At 49.0% G+C, this 13,808-nt stretch overlaps 1 protein-coding gene across 5 annotated transcripts in view; it reads right to left on the bottom strand.

The window, feature by feature from the left end:
* ZYX (zyxin) overlaps nucleotides 1-13,808 on the bottom strand; it is a 33,776-nt gene that overhangs the window by 7,710 nt on the left and 12,258 nt on the right. For 2 of the 5 annotated variants that reach the window (XM_073312539.2, XM_073312546.1), the window contains exons 3-10: nucleotides 9,104-9,285; nucleotides 8,506-8,616; nucleotides 7,482-8,015; nucleotides 7,000-7,144; nucleotides 6,726-6,895; nucleotides 6,312-6,490; nucleotides 5,979-6,099; nucleotides 4,153-4,616 (exon numbers count right to left, since the gene is read on the bottom strand). In XM_073312539.2, coding sequence (XP_073168640.1) covers nucleotides 4,407-4,616; nucleotides 5,979-6,099; nucleotides 6,312-6,490; nucleotides 6,726-6,895; nucleotides 7,000-7,144; nucleotides 7,482-8,015; nucleotides 8,506-8,616; nucleotides 9,104-9,285 — 1,652 coding nt within the window. In that variant the 3' untranslated portion in view covers nucleotides 4,153-4,406. Of the gene's footprint in view, nucleotides 1-4,152; nucleotides 5,769-5,978; nucleotides 6,100-6,311; nucleotides 6,491-6,725; nucleotides 6,896-6,999; nucleotides 7,145-7,481; nucleotides 8,016-8,505; nucleotides 8,617-9,103; nucleotides 9,286-13,808 lie in introns of those variants that run through there. The other 3 variants (XM_073312575.2, XM_073312565.2, XM_073312557.2) reach the window with 2 other exon arrangements.

Raw genomic sequence — 13,808 nt, 5'->3', positions numbered from 1 at the left:
CTTGGAATCTACCTCTCCTGTCCCTTACACACACACACACCCTCCCCAATATATTTACCAGCTACCCCTTTGCTGTACCTGTTACAAGTAAAATACCCTTGTGCAGAACCTGGGGAATAGGCTGAAGCTTCCCCAGAGCAATATTTGAGTGATATCATGCTAGTGGATCATACAGGAAGGGCAACCAACTTTCAACAAAACAGGAAAAATGGCTAGACAATGTTATCAAATACACATTGTAAACAAACAAGGAGAATAGTTCTCTAATCTCTTTCACTTCTATTCTAGGTTTCAGAGTGATAGCCATGTTAGTCTGTATCAGCAAAAACAACAAGGAGTCCTTGTGGCACCTTAGAGACTAACAAATTTATCTGGGCATAAGCTTTCGTGGGCTAGAACCCACTTCATTAGATGCATGGAGTGCATCTATTCTACTGATCTTGCGGGTTATTTAGAATAGAAATGAAGCATTCAGAGGGAAACATGAGTTTCAAGTTGGCAGTGTTGCTTTTAACTCTCTCACCCTTGTTTCCTGCCACCAGGAACAATGAGTTTATTACAAGCAATAGGTTACATTCTATATACGTAGATAGGTTAAGGCAATGCTGAGCTTTCAATTGCATTGAAGTTGGAAAAGTATGTCCCATTGTGCATATGATCTCTCAACTCAGACAGCAAGCAATAGGACTAACATTATAGGATTATAACAGAAGGTACTTGTAAAATGCATACACACCCTACAGTGCTCAGCACACAAACCAGGTGGGGTGTGTATGCATTACATATGCATTTTACAAGTACCTTCTGTTATAATCCCATAATGTTAGTCCTATTGCTTGCTGTCTGAGTTGAGAGGTCATATGCACAATGGGACATGCTTTTCCAACTTCAATGCAATTGAAAGCTCAGCATCGCCTTAACCTATCTACGTATATAGAAGCCTTCAGCACCAAAAATCAAGAGCACCTATCACTGCTCTAGAAGCATTAATTCAGCTGTAAATAAGTATCAGGCAGAAAAGATTACACATACATGCAGGCAAAATAAGGGCGTGTCTACACGGGCAAGTTTTGTCACCAAAAATTGCCTTTTGGTGACAAAACAGCAAGAGTGGTACACACTACAATGGGACTTTCATCACGAAAAACACCCAGGCCCAGTTTTGGCGACTAAAAACTTCCATCCCTATGAGACTTTTTGTCTTCTCCCCTCCCTTTATTGTTGACAAAGCCAGTGTAGACACTGCTGATTGTTTTGTCAACAAAACTGGCTTCTGCCAGTGTCCCACAATGACTGCCCTGATTGCTCTGCTCAGTGTTTTGATCTCTGCTGCCCTGCAGGCATGCGCCCTGCCCCTTTCAAAGCTCCTGGAAGTATGTGTGTGCTGCTCCCTTTGGGGAACAAAGAGCAAATCATTGGCATGCTCCTGTTCTGCCTGGCACTAGGAACACAGCAGCAGGCAGACTGCCGTGCTGCTTTGCCATTCCTCAATAACAGAGAGTTCAGAGCTACTCGTGATGCTGCTCTCGGTAGCTAAGGGGGCCGTAGGAGAACTCAGAGAATCCCAAGATGCACAGCGATCAGTTCTTCCTTCCCACAACACTGCACTGTAGGATACAAACACATGGTGCTTTGCTCACCCTGTTGATGGTGTCCCCAGTGTGGACGTGATCTGTCGACAGAGGGAGCAAGTGTGAACACTGGCAATTTTTTGTTTTGTTGACTTTTGGGCATCAACATAAGTTTTGTCAACAAAACTTGGTAGTGTAGACAAGCTCTAAGAGCTACTGGGTTTTCTGACAACAGTGACAGTCAAATAGAGAGCATTTATACATCTAACTCCCCGAGGTGTCACTAGCAGTAGTTGGTTGTGAAGTGATGGAATGAATGTAAGAACTTGTGTGTAAAGCAACAAGTATTATTGCCACCTGATCCTTATTCAGGCTAGAAAGGCCTATGAATGAGATACGCAACCACTTGCTTGCTAGAAGCATCAAGCATTCATGTGACCACTAAGCTGCTAGTGGGATGTTTCAGTGGTCAGTCACGTCTCAGTTTGCAAGTGATCTTTGGAGAGAGGCAACTGTTGCCTGTCTCTAAAATAGAAAATTGAATTAATAGTTTGACTTTGAAGCCTCAAAAATTTAATCATCATACTCATGGTATGCGTTTCCAATTGTAAAGGTAAGGCAACCTACATACTGAACTGGTTAAACACATGAAACGTTGCAAGTGAGAGGGAGACAAAATGTGGTTCTATGAGAAACTGGTCCCTCCTCATTCTATACTGCTACACCATGTGTAGCAGAGTCCCAGCTACACGCTGTAGTGTCTAAAGTTCTTCCTGCTTTTCACTCCTGTGAGTGCCACAGAGACACTAGACAAAGCTAACAGGAGGTGAGGTGCCTATCTCTGCTCAGGATTCACAGCCACGAACCCCTCTTCCGGGGCTAGGCACCCAAGCCAGGCAAGGAGTGTGTTTTTTGTTTTTTTTTTAAAAAATAGACAAGCAGGGAGATGGTAGCACTGTTCCTCCCCCTTTATAATTTTTGCCCCAGGGGTTAGAGCACTCACCCAGGCTCAATTGCCCTCTCTGCTTCATGTGAAGAAACTGGAACTTTGAGTCCCCACCCCACCCCCATTCCCCTGCAAGTGCCCTAGACACTGGTCTATGGAGTATTCTGGGGCATAGATATTAAGGTCAGAAGGGACCATTATGATCATCTACTCTGACCTCCTGCACAGTGCAGGCCACAGAATCCCACACACTCCTGCGATAAGCCTCTCACCTGTCTGAGCTATTGAAGTCCTCAAATCATGGTTTAAAGACTTCAAGGAGCAGAGAATCCTCCAGCAAGTGACCCGTTCCCCATGCTACAGAGGAAGGCAAAAAACCTCCAGGACCTCTTCCAATCTGCCATGGAGGAAAATTCCTTCCTGACCCCAAATATGGCGATCAGCTGAACCCTGAGCATATTGGCAAGATTCTCCAGCCAGATACTACAGAGAATTCTTTCCTGGGTAACTCAGATCCCACCCCATCGGGCCTATTTACCATGAATATTTAAAGATCAATTAATTGCCAAAATCATATTATCCCATCATACATGCTTCTCATTCCCTTGTTTGAGCTGTTCTGAGAGAGAAGGACTCCATAGACCAGTGGTTAGGGCATTCTTTTGCGTGCGGGGGGAGGGGGGAGGAGAGAGAGATGACACACCCAAATTCAAATCCATTCTCCACATCAGGCAGAAAGGAACTGAACCTGGGTCTCCCACATCCCAGCTGAGAGCTCTAACCAGTGGGCACCCCACCTACTCTCCACTCCTGCCATTTTATGTGAGGTTTGGCATGCTTGGAGAACTCTGAATGGATCAGGCCCCACAGGCAAGATCAAGTAGGTGTTTCCCCACCTGAGGATCCCACTGATACTTAAGTGTGAGATAAGTACCTAGGCACCTCAACTGAGGATGCTGTGAACATGCTCACTGGCAGAAACTTGGCACCTAAGGAACTTTAGTAGAGGAAGTTTAGGTGCCTAGAGGATTAGGCAGTAGTTGAGTGGGGAATTGAAGATCTGTGTCATGTGGGGCTAGATCCACAAAAAGATTTAGGTGTCAAAATGAAGAGGATACAACAGGAGCATTGTGAATGAGCCCAGAGATGCTACCGTACTTCCAAAGAAGGACATGCATTCAAGGTTGGGCACCATTCAATTCTAGAGACAGTCCAGAGAACAAAAACAATTAGCCTAATCAAAAGTATGGAGGGCTTTAGGGTCAGATTTTTGAAAGGTACTAAGGCTCCTAGAGATGCTTCAACAGGAGTTACGTACCTAAGCAGATAAAACACCTGATTATCTGCATCAATATGTGCCTAAATACCTTTGATCTAAGGGCCAGATTTGCAGAGAGTTTGAGCTCTTCAGCTTACACAGTGTGAAGAGGAAGCGAATGACAGAGGGTGGGGGAAACCCAGCCCTTTTCATTGCCAATGCAAAGGCAGAATCCATAACCTTGGGGTTCAGGTGTGGAATGGGGAAGTGACCGGACCATTGCTGGGACAGCAATGCTATCTCATGGCTGTATGGTGGTGGAACATGGTGATTCTCGTGCACAAGGTTGGATTAACAGACCAAGGAGGAGATTTCAATTAAAAAACCCAAAAACACTTTATTAGATGCACACAGTGGCTGGAAAGTACAGTATCCAAAATGCCAGTTCAGTCAGACAGATTCCAGCCCAGAAAGAGGGGATCACCCTAGTGACAGGCAGAGCCAACAAGGACATTGCAATCTCACTGCAGCCTTCCCAGTAACAGTGAGCAACCCCTATTGGTACCTGAGGAGACATCCCTCCCACCTTGTGCTGGCAGTGAATCCTCATACCACACCCTGGGGCCATTCCCTACTGGGCACTGGCAGCCCCCACAATGAGCTCTAAGAGTCCTTTGTAAACACACAAATCCTTTGGATAGTTTGCTATGCCAAGCAACTGGGCCAAGCACCAAGGAAGACACTGAATGAAAGGAAATGGAGTAGACACCTTTTGGGAGACGAGGGGAGGAAGAGGGTCCCAAACCCAGCGAGATGCCCCTCTCCAGGCTGACCGGTTTATCTGGCAGGGAAAAATGTTAGACAGGATCAGCCAGCTGGTGAGATCTGACAGAGGCAGGAAAGCTATAACCTAGCACAGGGGTGGCCAACCTGTGGCTCCAGAACCACATGCAGCTCTTCAGAAGTTAATACGCAGCTCCTCGTATAGGCACCGACTCCAGGGCTGGAGCTACAGGCGCCAACTTCCCAATGTGGTGGCGTGTGCTCACTGCTCAACCCCTGGCTCTGCCCCAGGCCTTACCCCAATTCCACCCCTTCCCACCCCCTCCCCTGAGCCTATGCCCTCGCTCCTCCCACATGCCACAAAACAACTGATGGGGGGGGGGGGGAAGGAGGAGAGGTGCTGATTTGTGGCACTACCAGTGGGTGGGCGGTGAGGGAGCTCATGGGGGGCTGCTGACATATTACTGTGGCTCTTTGGCAGTGTACATTGGTAAACTCTGGCTCTTTCTCCGGCTCAGGTTGGTCACCCCTGACCTAGATTAACTCTTTCCAGCCCAGGGAGCAAGGCCACCCACCAAGTTCGGTCTCCACTCTTCTCATAAATACCTACATCTAGGAGCATGGGCATGAGAGGGAGACAGCAGAGAAAGGAGCGCTGAAGAGAAAGGCACTTCACCTCACAATGCCAAATACGTGTACTGCTCCGTGGAGTAAAGATACCTTTAGCCTCAGACAACCACTAGGTAGTTCTGCCTAGCTCTACCAGGTGGAACTGAAGGAGTGAGAGCACAGGGCTGGAGAGGCCAGACTATTTAAATATCCATTCTACAGCAATTTAGGGGAAACAGAGGAATCTCCCATACTCCCCAGTCTGGAATGCACTGTGGCCAGGAAAAGCGGGCATTGCAGAAGGGGATCCTGGCACGGAGGAGGGGATTAGGGGTGGTGATCCCTGTGTGAAGGAAGGACTGCTGCCAGGGTATCTGTAGGTAGGAATGTGCCCTGTGGGGCAAAGGGATTGGACCATTGAGAGCAGGGGAATGCAGGCCATTGGTATGGGGGAGGAGAGGTATCAGGGGCCCACCCCACTCCAAGCCCCTCAGCGTGCAGCTTTGGCACGAGTGGTGTGACACTTCATACACAGTACGTGACCATCCAGAGGGAAGCAGCCATTCTCATCTGCCTCAATAGACAAGGGCCTCTCACAGTCCTGGGGAGGAGAAGATGAATGAAGTTCAGTGACAACTAAAACTAATGTGAATGAGATTGGGGGGGGGAGGGGAGGAGAAGAGACAGATGCACATGGGGGACTCCCGTGGGAGGGTTGACAGGCTTGAGAACAGGACAATGCCATAGTGAGACATGGACAGGAAATGGACATAGAGAAAACGGAGGGAGATTTGGAAGAGCGGCTGGTTACCTCGCACTTATAGCACTTCATATGGAAGTTCTTCTCCAAGGCCACCACACGCACGGTCTCATCCTTTCCGGGCTCTGGCATGATGGGCTCGGCACAGACTGAGCAGCGGGGGGCATACTTCCTGCAGCACACAGAGGAGAGGAGACACTGACAACAGCAGCCTTCCCAATGGGGATCCAGTCAAACAGTGCAGGAGAGCGGAGAGGCAGCCTGGTATGGAAGAGGGCCTCCCTGCAGCAAGGATGGCGGGGGGGGAGAGAGTGGCTCCCCTCTCTTGGGAGACTACCTACCTATGGGGCTGGCTCCTCCTCTGGCCAGAGGCCTCCTGCCTACCTGTGATAGTCATCCACACAGTGGGGCTGATTGGCCTGGTCCACAATGAAAGAGGCTCCCTCGAGTGGGGTCTGGCACACCACACAGGTGAAGCACTGGGGATGGTATGAGTTGCCTGTGGCTTTCAGCATCCGGTCTGTGATGGTTTGTTTGCAGACACTGCACTTCTCCAGGGTACCCTAGGGAGAGGAAAGAGCAAGTGAACCAGAGAGACAAGAGCCCAACCCAACAGTATGCCCAGGGTGGCACACTGGACAGGAGGGGCAGCCCTCCTTCAGGCAATTGAGGGAGGGGAGACTAGGGCAGGCCAACCACACAGGGCCCTGTGCCCACTGAGAGCACAGCAGCAACCCCATGCCCATTACCCTTCCAGCACAGCAATGCCCCAACACCCTGGGCCCCTTCATCACTCACAGCATAGCAGTCCTCACAGAAGGGCTTCTCGTCCACATTGTAGAACTGCTGCCCCTGCAGCTGCTTCTCACACTTGAAGCAGGTGAAGCACTCCACATGGAAGAGATGGTCAAGAGCACGTACAGCTGGCTGAGTTCGGGACAAGGGCCTCCGGCAGAGGCCGCACAGCTCTGCCACAGGAGGGGGGAGAGGGTTAGAGAAGGGGGATAGCCACCACAACCCAGACTGTAATACCCAGCTTCTCCATGGGGGGACCTCACTTGCCAGCACCCACCAGAAGTGGAGGCTTCTGCATGGGGTGGGTGCTCCATATCCTTCATGAGTTTCTGGGTTAGCATCTCCAGCTCCTCCACCTCTTTCATGGTCAGTGAAGTGTTTCCCCTGGGGGACTCTGAACCAGTGCCCACAGGAGCCCTGTGCTGCAGAAAGGCAGAGGAAGACATTCAGTGCCAGAGAGCATTTACTGGGGGACAGGAGCCTCCCTCCCTCCATGTTTGCACCCCCTTCCCCACTGGCACAGTATCTCTCAGGAGCACCCTGCAATGCCTGCCCCCTTCCCTGGTATCTCTGGGGAACACCCTTCTCCACATACTGCCTGCCCCCTCCCCTCAAATAAGATACAGTGAAGGCTCTTCCTTAGCTGATCCCTTTCAGATAGGAGTACTAACTTTCCTCACATTGGAGGGAACGCTGTTTCTCCCCCTCCCCGACACACTCCCTGTCACAAGCTATCTGAAGTGTGGCTCTGCTCCTTACCATGTCCTGTGGGGCAGCAGGCTGTCCTGTGGGACATGGCTTCTCCTGCACCTGAGGTCTCTCCCGCTGCTGGGCATAGGTGAAACTGGGAGGCTGGGGCCTTGGGGCCAAGCCCATAGCTGAAGGGGCTGTGAATCGGGTCTGAGCAGGGGGTGGGGCAGTAAATCTCATGGAGTTTGTGGGGACCCCAGAAGCACTGGCAGCTGGTTTGGATCCAAATTTGGGGGAGCTGGCAACCGGGGATGGAGTAAATTTGGGGGCAGGCTGGCCTGAGGTAAGAAGGTGCGCAGATGGGGCTGGTGCTTTGGACTGCGTTGCTGTGGGGTCTCTACGTTGCAGTGGGGCTGCCCAAGGTGCTGGTGCAGGGACCACATCCACTTCAGATGGTTTTGGCATGAAGCCTCCACTGGGTTTTGGGGTGAACTTAGGGGGGAAAGAAGCAGGAGCTAGGGGATCTTTAGGCACAGCCATGATTTCTATATGGCCTTTCGGGGCAGGAGGTGTTTCCAGGGGAGCTGTGGATCCTGGAGACACCTGCAAGGAGAACAGATAGGGAGAACAGACAGCCAATCAGTATTATGAAGTGATAATCCACCATGCTTTGCAAGGAGTGTTAATGCACTTCAGTATAAGGTCCTTGGAGAGTCTGCATCACTGCTTGAGGCAATCCCCAACCTCAGACACACACTGAGCTCATCCACTCCCACAGACTGAGGGAAGGCTAGAGCTGCCCTTCTTTCTTCTCCCTGACTCCACATCCCACCTCATCTATCTGGCTAACCCTTCAATCCACTAAACATCCCTGACATCTCAGTTGCAGGACTGTTTTCCCCCCTTCCAGCTATGCTCCCTCTCCCTATGGTTTATCTATTCATTTCCTACTTCAGGAACAGCTCCAGCTACCCCTTCCCCCACCCCCACAATATCCCCATTCAGCCATCCCTTCTGACCCCACCTCACCCCTAGTGAAACCAGCCTACCACCCCTTCCCTTCAACATGATCCATCCAGAGAGCGCAATGTACCCTAGAGGGCAGCTCCACCCGGGATTTGAAGGGGTCATTCTTCTCCATGTCATCCAGCATTGAGGACAGTGAATCAATCTCCAGATCAATGCTATTCATCTTCCCACGCACCTGTGTCATCAACCAATGGGGGAGGAAGGAGCAATAGGACATGTTACGTGACTCACCCCTATCAGGAACAGCTGCAAACCTGGGGTCATCCCTATCCAACCCCACAGTCCTCTGCTGCAATAGAATGCTGTGAGTCTTGGATCATAGCATAATCCTACAACTCATTTTGGTTGAGAGGCAAGCTGGAGGTGACGGTGGGGGTTAGGTGCATGCTGTGGGAGCACTGTGGGCAGTACAGAATGCAGGCCCAGACAGATGGTGCCACAGTAGTGACCTCCCCAGGAACAAAGCACTCTGAAAACACTGAGGAGGTGCCTGAAGTGAGAGCTTCTCTGCTCCCAGCATCTTCCCAGTGCTGAGGTGTGCGTGCAGAAGTGTTGACTCAAGGCCACACAGCCCTGCCAAGTGCCTGTATGTGTTCAGAACAGAGGGAACTAGAGTGGCCCACCTAAGAAAAGAACCCCAGACTAGCCATGGCTATACTTACCTGTGGGGCAGGTACCCCAGTCACAAGCCCCTCGTCAGCCATGGGGGGAGGGGGAGAAGGAAAAACCTCTTCTGGGGCTGGGGGGAAGGGCTCTTCGAATGGCGGTGGGGGCGGGGGGAAAGCACTGGTTGGGGAGATGACTGTCTCCTCTCCTGGAGGGGGCGGAGGTGGCAGTGGAAGTTCTGCAGGTAAGAACAAGGAAAAGAAAAAAAGGACAGGTTTTGACCATGCTTCTCCAGCAACACTCAGACAGAAGATCCAAGAGCTTGTCAGACCAGAGACACAAGAACTGTGAAACTATGGGGTCTCTAACTCTCATCCCACAGGGACCACAACCCTCACGAGCTTGGCATCACACAGACTATTCCCCAACACATTTGCCAGTGCATAGAAGACAAACAGCAATTGTGCACCTTGGAGAGTTACCATAGCATTTAATGTATTTTAGATGCAGACTAAGGTCAGAAGGGACAAACTGTGATCATCCAGTCTGATCTCCTGCACACTGTGATGGGGTGTGCATACCCCACACTGGGCCAGAAGGGATTAACACCACACTATGGGCAGAAGAATGATCCAAGTGCTATGCCAGTATAAAAGGGAGCAGCCCAGTCTGGACTGACTGATGGAGAGGGAGGACCTTGGTGGAGTCTCTAACTGGGAAGCCATCACAGCCCTTGCTTGCAGGAGCTAGAGATCTCAAGAACCAGACTGGATATCTGTGACCAATGAAGCCCCAGGGATTTACCTGTGCTGAAGAGCCCAAAGACCCTGATAGCCTATGGACTACAGCTTCAGAAAGCATGGCAGAAAGTGACTCAAGGAGGGTGAGCAAGTGATATCCCCACCTGTGTGAGGTCAGCATGTTTCGTTGGGATTCCCCACTGACCCAGTGGTGGTCCACTTTGCCACTGATAGAGCCCTGGGTTGGGGTCTGGTGGAGTTGGGTGGGCCCAGGCCCCCCTACCTGGGCTGCCACACCCCTGGTAGCAGCCCCTTGGATAATGGCTGCTAGGCCATGCGACCCTGAACCCAAGGGCTGCTGCTTTCACTCTGGCTCTTGGACCTCTATGTGGTGAGGTATGAGACAGTCAGGTAGACAGTAACCGCAGTGTCCACACACCCACTATCCACCCTGGCAGGGGAAGGGGTGTGCATATACCACCATGCATGTTTGCCCTTATTTAAATATCTCCCTTCCCAGCCATTTTGTCCTCTCTCCTCATTCTCCTGCACATGCTTCTCCAGTGCCTGATCCTCTCCCACTAGCAGGTGGCTTCCCATTTCCTCTCTTACTCCTACATAGCAGCTTCCATTAGGACAGGTTAGAGTGCCTATTCCTCATTTTCCAGTACCTTTTCAAGCACCCAGGCTTTTTGCAATGAAGAGCCTAGAAAGCTAAATAGATCAAGTCCAAGCAGATATGACCATATAACCTGCCAGCAAGTACACATGGATGACAGGTTTGGGAACCGGTGCATTAGACCAGTGATTGTCAACCCTAGCTACATGTACCCCTGGGCGTATGCAGAAGTCTTCCAGGGAGTACATCAACTCCTCTAGATATTTGCCTAGTTTTACAACAGGCTACATAAAAAGCAATAGCAAAGTCAGTACAAACTAAAATTTCATACAATGAGTTGTTTATACTGCTCTATGTACTTACACTTCAGCATAATATTTATATTCCAGTTGATTTTCTAATCATATGGTAAAAATTAGAAAGCAAGCAATTTTTCAGTACTAGTGTGCTATGACTCTTATATTTGTGTCATTTTGTTAAGCAGGCAGTTTAAGTGAGGTGAAACTTGGGGGTACACAAGACAAATCAGACTCCTGAAAGGGGTACAGTAGTCTGGAAAGATAGCCTAATGCAGTGGCTCTCTATCTGGCCCATCACACAAACCAGACACTAGGGTGCTGTTGTAGGCCGCTATTCTTTTTCTGGTAGCTGAAAGAAACATTGACTTTGGGGTTAAAGTTTTCCATGCCTGGTCTCCACAAGGCCTTGAGAAACTTACCAGACACCTTCTTGACAGAGGTAGAGAAGAAAGAGGAAGGGACCCATAAGTCCAGGGATCGTGCTCTGGTGAAAAACTCCATTCCCCTCCAGTTGTTGAGGTTCTTATGAGGCAGATGTCCTCAAGCCAGCAGAGCTCAGATAAACCTGTACCCTCTTCTCCTCCCCACCTTCTACAAGAGAATAGAACTCTCCTTGCATTCTCTCCTCCCCTCAACCCAAAGCTACAAAGGCTTCTGGCTCCTGCTAGGAAAGGGAAGGCATCCACTATTATATCCCTTACCCGAAATCCACTGTGTCTATTGCTGCTTATAGTTACCCCTGACTAGCAGCATGAAATTGACCTGATTATTGTCCATTCCACTGCTGGATACAGAACTCTGAGCAGAAGCGAAACTTTCTAGCCTTGTTGGTTTTGACTTGCTGCTGCTTGGGGAAGTTAGACTCAACCATCAGCAATATGCTGGATCACATTTGAGAGGTTCTCTTCAAAACTACAAGGGATAGGATACACCTTTTCTTAAGATTTCCTTTTAGCCAAGGTGCACCGTGAATTTGGTTTCAGAGTAACAGCCGTGTTAGTCTGTATTCGCAAAAAGAAAAGGAGTACTTGTGGCACCTTAGAGACTAACATTTATTTGAGCATAAGCTTCTGTGAGCTACAGCTCACTGAATTTCCACTGAATGCATCCGATGAAGTGAGCTGTAGCTCACGGAAGCTTATGTTCAAATAAATGTTAGTCTCTAAGGTGCCACAAGTACTCCTTTTCTCTTTTCGTGAATTTGGTGTTATGCAGACTTGCTCTCAAGCCGCTCTCATTCTCCAAATTTCTGCCTTCATTTAAAAAAAAAAAGTTTAACTGTTATGGTTGCAAAGAAAACCATGAAGATGTGATACAAACATAACCATAGCAGCATGGTCTGCTCGAGTTTACAGAGAGCCCAAAACAAGAACTCAGGGATGTGGGCACTGCCCATTCACCTAAGCCAGGGGTGGCCAACCTGTGGCTCCGGAACCACATGCAGCTCCTTGTATAGGCACCGACTCCAGGGCTGGAGCTACAGGCACCAACTTTCCAATGGGCTGGGGGGTGCTCACTGCTCAACGCCTGGCTCTGCCACAGACCCTGCCCCCACTCCACCCCTGAATCTGCAGTGCCCTTGCTTCTCCCTTCTACCATCCCAAAGGCTCCTGCTTGCCATGAAACAGTTAATCGGGAGGTGCTGATTAGGGGCTGCTGATGTATTACTGTGGCTCTATGGCAATGAACATTGCCAAAATTCTGGCTCCTTTTCAGCCTCAGGTTGGCCAACCCTGATCTAAGCATCTGTTAAAGTATCAATCGGTATTGAAGTTAACTGTCACTGTTAGCTCTTTCACTGCTCAAAGTATGTAAAAAACAAAAGGATCTACTCTGAGTGACAAGCTCATTTTGGCACCACAAGTTAGTAGATACCATTTGTTTTTTCCCCTCCCTGTTCAAGGAGCGGGACCCACTGCACCCAGAAGAGCTCATGGAAGGAGCCAGGTACAGAAAGCCCAGTGGAACACGTGATCATATTCTGAACATCTGCATAGTCTATTGCTAGAACCATCTCATTTTCTCCTCAAGAGGGCAGAGCTTATTTTTGTAGCTAGAGCATGAGAAAGTACCACCACCTTCACCCCGAACCTGCAATTTGACCCCCAACTCAGGGAAAGCTTCCTGCTTGCCACCAGCAAATGGAATTTTCAAACCTTGGTTTCTGCATGCGTGCACACACCGCCCCCGCAACTGAATGGAAAGTTCAAGCAAAGTCCATTTAGCTGTTTCAACTGGAGAAGGAAAGATAATGCTGGAAGATTGAATGCAAAAAGAAAATAGTTGCTCAAACACCACAAAGCAGTTTGCAAAATGGAACCAAGATCTGCCAGGATGGTAGGTGTAGTACCAGGACAGATTATGAATTAGCCACCAAAATGGCTTCATACCATTATTCATAAAAGATTAATTGGTTAGTTACTGCACCTACACTAGCTTGATCTTAATCCTAAATAGTAGATATGAAAGAATTCTTATAGCAATATTTACTTGCCATGTTGCATAGAAGCAGCATTTTCTCTTCCCATTTAACATTATACTACTAGTGTTTTTTGTGTACTACTAGTTGAGTCTGTCTGTGCAGCATGGCTGAGTTTCATAGACTTTAAGGCCAGAAGAGACCATCAAATCATCTAGTCTGACCTCCTCTATAAAAACAGGCCACAGAAGTTGATACAGTTAACACTGCATTACTTGATTTTGTATTTAGTTTCCACATTAACATGGTATTTTTTCTTTACTCTCTCTCCATAACACAAAGGCAGTGTCTCTCCACAATTAAGCTTCAAAATTCACAAAACCAATCTGCATGAAGTCTGTCTTTGGCCTCTTGCCCTTAGACTTTTGTTGCAAGTTTGAGTGAATCAGAGAGGAAATTTATAGACAGGGAAGTTACGTGAAAAAAGCTTCCTAGAATATCAGGATTGAAAGGGACTTCAGGAGGTCATTTAGTCCACCCCCCTGCTCAAAGCAGGGCCATTCCCAAACTAAATCATCCCAGCCAGGGCTTTGTCAAGCCTGACCTTGAAAACCTCTAAGGAAGGTGATTCCACCACCTCCCTAGGTAACCCATTCCAGTGCTTCACCACCCTCCTAGTGAAAA

This window comes from Lepidochelys kempii, chromosome 1 (genome assembly GCF_965140285.1).
Source record: "Lepidochelys kempii isolate rLepKem1 chromosome 1, rLepKem1.hap1, whole genome shotgun sequence".
Taxonomy (NCBI): Eukaryota; Metazoa; Chordata; order Testudines; family Cheloniidae; genus Lepidochelys; species Lepidochelys kempii.
The sequence above is the reverse complement of the archived record's forward strand: the minus strand, read 5'-3'. Positions and strand labels throughout refer to the sequence as shown.